Below are 8,871 nucleotides of genomic sequence, written 5' to 3'. Positions count from 1 at the left end.
ATTAGATAGAGGCTATGGCCATGATAACTTTGAACTAGGATGTGGCTTCGCTAACCCCATACCTATGCTATGGTTGTTATAACTCAAAAGACACGGGAAAACGAACAAAATCCTGTAATATAAAATGTAATTAAAATCTCATTACTGATATAACAGGACAAAATCACTCTAGGTTTTTTGTATTAAAATTACTAGTTTTTCCTTTCTAAAATCCCAATATGTGAAGTATAATATTTTTGAATTTTTTTTATAGTTTGAGGGATTTTAGGTCGATAGTATTTTCACCAAAACATGTACAGTATATGAGAACGGTATTAACGTGACTATTCTCCAAAAGCTGTAAGAGTGTATGGAGAGTAGTTATGATTTCTAAAAAACACAACTGTACTGTAGAACTGCAATAAGAGCGACTGACTGCATTCACTGAAAACTAATGAAGAACTGTATTTTTAGATAGTGACTGAGCAAGCCTCCATAAGAGCTCGTAGCCTACACACTACACCTTAAAACTAGACCAAACTGTGCGTTTTTGTACATATTAATATATTACTGTTTTTTATAAATAATTGAGCTGTTAAATATTTCTGAAATACTGCCATTAATACTTTGATAACCAAGGAGTAAAAGGTTATGTACTAACATGGTATTGCGTTACCATGTTTCTTGTACCATCCATGGCAATAATACTACCATGGAAACCTCGTGTGAGTACCATAGTTATCATACTAGCCATGGCAATAACTCTACCATGGCATCCTCCTGTAGCCTAAACATTGTCTTGTGTCAACAATCATGATAGGTTAGTAACTATGGCCAGTGTTGGAGACATCAAGGACAGGACGAAACGAATCGGCCATACCTAACCTAACGTAACCTGGCATTCTTAAAGTAGTGTTTGTTAGGTTAGGTTTAGCCAGGTTTATGTATATTCGTATAAAATAATTTTAGAGCTGCAGTCTCTCCTGTACGTACGTGGGAATTTTCAAACAGTAGACGTTCTACCCAAGCCATCAAACACAAAATTAATGAATATGAATCTCGTATACTTTTGATTGAAAAAAAAACATTAACTTTTGTTTTCATTATAACAGACACTAGTAACAAGTATGACCAGAACATTATTAAATATTGCTCTGGGTTCTGTTTCCATTAACACTGAAATATTACCCGTTTTTAAAAGTTTCACCATAACTCAGCTCATTAGACACTTCACATTGTTTCCCCATCCATTTATTTTTCATTTATATGACTTAAATAGTGACTCCAAGCCATGTATAAAAAAATATTGCGTTTTATGATATAGGCAAAACAATTGTAGACTTGAGTGAAAAACCCCATGAGTTCTTCGCTCCTCGAGGCATTAAATACGCTACTTTGTTCCTTGAGGCAATAAATACGCTACTTTGTTCCTCGAGGCAATAAATACGTTACTTTGTTCCTTGAGACAAATAATAGTAATGTGTACGTGAAGCGTCTTAGGGACAGCGTATAATTGATCCTTTGATTTATCTTCGAAAACTTGGGTGTGAGGTGTCCTTGTGCGTGATCATGTGGATAAATTTACACACTAGAAGTGAATATAATTGTTGTAACGAAGGCTGGCATAAACAAAGTTAACTTTACCAATACTAAAAAAATTCTGGTGTTTTAAGGCTTACTCCTGATTTTTATAATTAAGTAATAATAATAATAAAATAGTCTAAATGTCACAATTATATTCGCTTTACATCTCTTATAGGCGGATTATCCCTAAAACAAAAGATGATCACTGTCAGGTCATGTGTGAGTTAGTAAGACGCAAGACAGTGTAGTTAGACAATACGATCACATTGATATATCACACAAAATACATGTAGTTTCCTGGGAGGTGGAATGGTTGGAGTTGAAGTTAATACAGTGAGTTTGTCCCTGAGAAGCAAAATACCATCACGGATACACAGAGGACGATCAAGGCAAGTTTACTATACAGGTATATATATATATATATATATATATATATATATATATATATATATATATATATATATATTAGAAAAGATAGGACGGTCAAGTATGACAAAATGCAACAAAAGACGATCAAGTTATGACAAAGACGATCAAGTTATGACAAAGACGATCAAGTAATATTTATGCATAGGGAATTGTAAGAAGATCACGTTAAGGATTAAGGCATGTCGTATCCAAAGAGCAAAAAGTCGAGGAGATATGTCCTGAGGAAGCGTAGCTTGTCGTCGGAAGCGAGGTGTTGCAAGTATTGGTGGCGTCGCTCGGCGGCGTGGAAGGTTCGGTCAGGAGGCGGGAACCTCCTGGCGTAGTGGCCCACATCCAGCCAGTGTAAGGTGGCGTTCATCTCCTGCTCCAGGTTCTCGTACCTCCCCACTGCGTTGTACTGCCGAGACAATACCCAACGTTACAGACGGATCACCATAATGGAATTACTGTACATTAATAGGGTAATTCAATCCAGTATCTAACATAACTGGGTATGGAAACATCAAGGCCGGGAGTCTCTTGAAGTTCGTAACGTGAATATTACTCATGACTGGTGATGTGAGAGCGAATCATGCTTTCTTATATAGGTACAAGATAAAGATGGTAGCCTACCACCTACCTACCGACCTACAGTACAGTACAGTACACCCACCTGGACGGTACAGGGGGCACACAACTCTGATATGGGTCTCCAATGCTCGTTCTTCTGAGCCTCCGTCCATGTGCCGTTGGGGGGCGTCACCCATTTAATGAACTCCGGGAAGGTCACGTTGTGTCCTAGACCTGTCACCTGCCGGGATACATCACAGTTAGTACAGGTCAAAGGTCACAGTGTTAAGAGGTCGGTCACATCTCACTACGGGTCACATGTTATTGCTTACAGGTTGCATATTTTAGGTAACATTATCGGCCACAGGTCACATTATTATTATAGGTCACAGGTCACCAGGTTACGTTATTACAGGTCACAGGTCACATAAGTCAGGGCCTACATTAATTGGCAGGTCACAAAATATTAGTCACAGGTGAAATATTATTGACCGCAAGCAATAAAATGTCACTTGTCCCAGCGCTTTCCCTTCTTCCACACCCCTTTACCTCTCTTCCTCCTCTTGCTACATCTCTTACTTCATCATTTCCCCTCGTCTCCTCCCTCTGCCCTTATCTCATCTCACAGGTTCTCTCACCTTCCCTCTCATCATCATCACCTCTCCCTACCTTTCACTACAACTTCGTCTCGCCTCCTCTCCCTTCCTATCCCTCACTTACCTCACTGCGTCTCTCACCTTGCCTCTCACCATCATCTCCACCTCCTGGCCCACGTATTTATGAAAGTCGAACTTGCTCTCTCTGTCTGAGTTCTCCAGCTTGTCACTGAAGGCTGAGATGAGTCTGTCCAGCGGGTGACGTGTGAACAGGAATTTCTTGTATGTTCTCAGTATCTCCTCTTTCTTAGCTTCTGCGGGAGGAACAGGAGTCGATAAAGATGGACGCAGAAGGAACCAAAAGAGAAAATGGAGATACTACTACTACTACTACTACTAATAATAATAACACTAATAATACACACAGGTAGTATTACGCATTTGCTAATAGTAGAAGCTTTTAATTGGCCTGGGTGAGTATTATAACGAATTATAATACTTGGATCTTGGTGATAAATCTATTACAAAGATTTTTAACCATTTTATCTTGTACCTGAAAGATGATGTTGGTAGACAAAGATACTGAAATGTTACGATATATTTCAGATTGAAGAGAAACATACCGGGGAGCTCAAGAAATGTCCAGTGTTTCAAGACATTACTTCACTACTAAGGACTTGGATGAGATGTTGAAGGTTAGTGACGAGTGATTCATTAATAAATAGACTAATTCAGCGGAAAATAACGAAAAAAAACTAATTGAAATGACTCAGTCTGAGTTCAGTTCATGTTATCAGGAGGATGATAATATAGTGTAGCGTTGGATAAACAACAAAAACTATTTAGGTGAAAAGGCCACAGGAGGGAAATTTTACAAGGAGGGGTTTGTAAGGCCACACATGGTACTTGGAACATGGAACTTGAAACTATTGTATGTTATCAAACCTGGAAACATGGTGTTGGCCAAGTTAGGGAGGAGAGGCCCGTGGACTTGAGCTCTTGTCAGGTCCATGATGTCGTCGTCATCCTGTAGAAGGCCCACCATCCAGAACCACAGCCTCTTCCACGACGTGCACGCCACCTACACCGTCAGGAAGGTCGTGGTGGTGGTGGTGGTGGCGGCGTAGGGATTAACACACACACACACGGGAGGAAAATACAGAAAACAATTACGATAAATACACAAATGATATACACTGTTGGTATATCCAACCTGTTATTTATACGAGACAGTGATTTGTTTGTTAATGGTCATACAGTATTATCAGTGTGACGTCATAATCTGTCTTCACTTATACCTTGCCTCGCCTACCTTACCCACCTACCCTATCCCACCTTACCCACTTACCCTACCCCCAGATACCTAACCTAACCTACCTGACCCCACCTTACTCACCTACCTGACCCCACCATACTCACCTATCTGACCCCACCATAACCTACCTGACCCCACCATACTCACCTATCTGACCCCACCATAACCTACCTGACGTCCACTTACTCACCTTGGGGACGAAGCACATGAGGGTCTTATGTCTCGTGTCGACCAGTAGGTGTTTAAGGACCATGTAGTCGAGCGTCTGGTTGAGGTTGAGGGAGGAGCAGGCGTGAAGCATGTGCTGGACCCGCCTCTGCTGCACCTCCTCCCACTCCATGTTGGCCGGGTAGTCCTGCTGGAACTGTGTGATTCACCTGTTAGGCTGATGCTTGATTCTGTGTGTGTGTGTGTAGTGTAGTGGTAGTGGAGTATGGTGTCTGAGGATAGTATAATTTACTGCACTATATAGGAACTATACTTGCATATTCTAGCTTTATTCTTTTCTCTCTATCTCTGTCTGTCTGTCTGTGTCTATCTATCTATCTATCTATCTATCTATCTATCTCTATGTCTCACCTGTACGTTTTCACTCTGGGATTTATCTTGATTTAGTATCCAGTTTAGGCCACTGATCCTCTGGTAGTCGATACCTGGGGAGACGGAGAGTGAGGGGTAGCAAGAGTGAGGGGGTGAGAGTAAGAGTAGAGAAAGAAAGAAAGACTGCGAAGGAAAGGGAAGGAAGAATGAAAGAGAGGGTGAGAGCAAGAGGGAGGTAGAGACAGAGGGTGATGGCAGTAGACAAAGTAGTTTACCTGAGGTGGTGATAATAGTGAAGGTAGACAAAGTACAATACCTGACTAATTAATAATAGTGAAAGTAGACAAAGTACAATACCTGACTAATTAATAATAGTGAAGGTAGACAAAGTAGATTACCTGAGGTGGTGATAATAGTGAAGGTAGACAAAGTACAATACCTGACTAATTAATAATAGTGAAGGTAGACAAAGTAGATTACCTGAGGTGGTGATAATAGTGAAGGTAGACAAAGTACAATACCTGACTAATTAATAATAGTGAAGGTAGATAAAGCAGATTACCTGAGGTGGTGATAATGGTGAAAGTAGATACAGCCAGCAGGATAAAGGCCCATAACGTTACTTTTCCCCACTTGGTCGGCGGGTAACGCTTGGCCCTGTCGTCAAAACACAAGAGTCAGAACTAAAATAACTCAGTCTTTTTTTTTTAAATCATAAAATTTATTTTCTTTTAACTCTTTTAAGGACCAGTGGGTTAAATTAATAATCGTCCTCAAAGGGTTAAATTATCGTCTTCAAAGGGTTAGATCAACGTCCTCAAAGGGTTAAATTATCGTCCTCAAAGGGTTAGATCAACGTCCTCAAAGGGTTAAATTATCGTCTTCAAAGGGTTAGATCATCGTCCTCAAAGAGAAAAATTATCGTCTTCAAAGGGTTAGATCATCGTCCTCAAAGGGTTAGATCATCGTCCTCAAAGGGTTAGATCATCGTCCTCAAAGGGTCAGATCATCGTCCTCAAAGGGTCAGATCATCGTCCTCAAAGGGTTAGATCATCGTCCTCAAAGGGTTAGATCATCGTCCTCAAATGGTTAAAACAGTTTACTCAGTGGCGCACCTCTGAGTCTGGTGGTTATGGTCACCTTGATTATCGACGAGTGTCTGCTATGACGTAATGGTGACGTCATAAGTGTGTGTGTGTGTGTCAGCGACCATGACCTCGGGCCAACCCCTTCCTTCCTTCAACCTCAGTACCTGTGTTATTCTTTCGCAGTTGACCCTCACTGTTTATATTAACCCCACTACCCATCTAGCTCTCCTCCCCCCCTCATCCAGGTCTGCTCCCTCATCCAGCTCTCCTTCCCCCTCATCCAGCCCCCCCCCCCGGCCGTGACGTGTACTAATAATAAGGGTGATGGGGGTGAATGATGATAGTGGGAGGGTCACGATACCTGCCTCACGCCCCCTTTCACAGGTGTCCCATACTGATTAACTAACTTACCTACCTGGATAAGTGAAGGTTGGCACTCTATCTCTCTCTCGCTCTCTCTCTCTCTATCTCTCTCTCGCTCTCTCTCGCTCTCTCTCGCTCTCTCTCGCTCTCGCTCTCTCTCTCTTTCTCTCTCTTTACTTTCTTTGTTTTTTTTCACTCACAGACACACTGACACACGCACACAACAAAGACACACACACACAACAAAGACACGCACACACACACACACACACACACACACACACACACACACACACACACACACACAGAGCAACATAGGCAGGTGTCGTGGCAACAATAAACCACGTTAACATGCTCAAGGTTTTAGTCTTGCGGCGTCGTGTCTCGTCCGACTGGCGCCAGATCCAGGTTAACATTTATTTTTTGGCCCTAACCTGACCTAACCTAACCTTAACCTTAACTTTAACTTTAACCTTAGCCTTAACCTTAGCCTTAACCTTAGCTTTAACCTTAACCTTAGCCTTATCATAACCTAACCTATCTATGTGTCTACTCAACAGTCGGTAGCTAAAGGTAAGGTAACGCTCAGGTGTGTGTGTGTGTCCTTGGCGTGTACCAGGAGGTGGACTCAGGTTGAATAACTCTATATTGAATTATTGACGAAAACGTACGTCTCACCCACCACCTTCACGCCCGCCTGCTTACCCGTTATCACGCCCACCCGCTATCACGCCGTCCCCTATCACGCCGACCCGCTATCAACGCCCACCCACCACACCAGTCCGGTATCACCTCCACCCACCACGCCCGCCCGGTATCACGCCCACTCCTGCACTGTTGTTAACTGATGTGGAAGGCAGGGTCGGGATTCACACATGGTCGTACGATGAATATTTCTTGTAACGAGATATTATACACCTAACCTAACCTAACCTACCCTACCCTACCCTACCCTACCCTACCCTACCCTACCCTACCCTACCTACCTTACCCTACCCTACCCTACCCTACCCTACCCTACCTTACCCTACCCTACTCTACCCTACCATAACCTAACTCACCCTAACCTACCCTAACCCAACCTACCCTACCCTAACTCACCCTAACCTACCCTACTCTATCATTCACCTCTGACGTCATTACCTTAAGATTTGTTTACTTTCCAGTTTCCTTTTTCTTTACTGTATATAATAGTTAAATCAAGAGTTAGGTAGTGTGTGTGTGTGTGTGTGTGTGTGCGTGTTTTATATAAATTCCAATCTTTATAAATCGGTAACATCCGCATCCTCTAGAAACTATATTAGGTTAGGTAAGCTTTAGGGTGATTGATCTTATGGTGAGACAAGCTTGGAATGTCTAATCTTCAAGTGATCCCTCGCATGAAACACACACACACACACACACACACAGACGGGGGTAAATGTGTCGTGTTCTCAGATAGTTAACATGGCTGGTGGTGTCTGGGTTAGAACTGTACTGTGCGGGTTTATCAGAGCTCCAGCACATGCAACGTATATTTAAATCCTGATAATTTACATGAATAATGAAGATCCGGATTAGCTGAAGATTTGTCCGTTTGTACCCCCGGCCCCCATAGCTTATTTTAATAGTGAAGATTAACCATCCTAGCGGTATGAGAGAGGACAGGTTGGAGAGAGGATAGATGGAGGACGGTTGGAGAAAGAGGACAGTTGGAGAGCAGCTACCACAGTTACACAGGTATGATGACACTCACCTTGCCCTGGCGTATGATGGTCTTGGCATCTTGTTTCCTCACGTCCTGTTACCACGTCCTGAAACACGTCTTCCTCCTCTTCCTTTCACACGTCTTATGGCTATATATATATATAAACGTCCTTTCCTTTCTTTTCCACACGTCCTGCGTTTCCTCTTGCTCCTGTTTCGCCCACGTCCTTCCCTCCGCCTGCGTCTGAGCACACGTCTCTGCCCCCTCGTCGTAGGTAATCACAAGACCCACGTCATCCTGCAGGTTTTCTCTCACTCTCTCTGCGATCAGGTAATTTCCCCTTGGGTTTATTCGGCCTCATGTGGGGTGGTCTTTATTCTTCCATCGTCACAATAATGTCAACAAAGATCAGCTGTTAAGTTGCCTTCGTCACACTGTAAACAAACATCAGCTGTTAGGGGAAAACCTTAAAGTCTTCCAGCTAAATATGAAATCATGTTCCTTGGCTGTGGTGGGGGATGAAGGGGGTTAGTAGGTAGGTGGGGGGAGTTAAGCTGGAGTAAATTAGAGAGGAGTTAGTAGGTGGTGGGGGAGGGTCGGTGTGGGTGGGAGAGGGTCGTAGGTGGAGTGGGGGAGAAAGAGTTAATGGAATTAGGTGGGGGAGAGGGGTCAATGGTAGGAGACAGGAGAAAGGGAGTTAATGAACTGGGTGGGGAGAATTAGGTGAATTGGGGGTGAGAG

The 8,871-nt window shown here is 42.8% G+C and overlaps 1 protein-coding gene across 1 annotated transcript; it reads right to left on the bottom strand.

Moving 5' to 3' along the window:
• Positions 1-2,021: 2,021 nt before the first annotated feature.
• LOC121862115 (carbohydrate sulfotransferase 11-like) lies at positions 2,022-8,630 on the bottom strand. The gene is made up of 8 exons (XM_042360109.1): positions 8,179-8,630; positions 5,555-5,649; positions 5,032-5,105; positions 4,643-4,816; positions 4,083-4,218; positions 3,279-3,451; positions 2,645-2,782; positions 2,022-2,389 (listed from the first exon to the last, which is right to left on the bottom strand). Exons 1-8 carry the CDS (start codon positions 8,205-8,207, stop codon positions 2,165-2,167), a joined length of 1,044 nt encoding a protein of 347 aa, XP_042216043.1. The 5' UTR covers positions 8,208-8,630; the 3' UTR covers positions 2,022-2,164.
• Between the last annotated feature and the right edge of the window lie 241 nt (positions 8,631-8,871).

The sequence above is a fragment of the Homarus americanus genome, unplaced genomic scaffold, assembly GCF_018991925.1.
Source record: "Homarus americanus isolate GMGI-L3 unplaced genomic scaffold, GMGI_Hamer_2.0 scaffold25013, whole genome shotgun sequence".
In the NCBI taxonomy this organism is placed as follows: Eukaryota; Metazoa; Arthropoda; class Malacostraca; order Decapoda; family Nephropidae; genus Homarus; species Homarus americanus.
This window is presented reverse-complemented; position numbering and strand designations above follow the sequence as displayed.

What these genes read in the sequence shown, in the direction of transcription:
- LOC121862115 (XM_042360109.1), bottom strand. Translation starts at nt 8,207, where the DNA reads ATGCCAAGACCATCATACGCCAGGGCAAG. An exon ending in CACCATTATCACCACCTCAG is followed by an intron (nt 5,106 to 5,554) that starts GTAATCTGCTTT and finishes CCGTCTCCCCAG; the next exon opens with GTATCGACTACCAGAGGATC. An exon ending in AGATGATGGTGAGAGGCAAG is followed by an intron (nt 2,783 to 3,278) that starts GTGAGAGACGCA and finishes GTATCCCGGCAG; the next exon opens with GTGACAGGTCTAGGACACAA.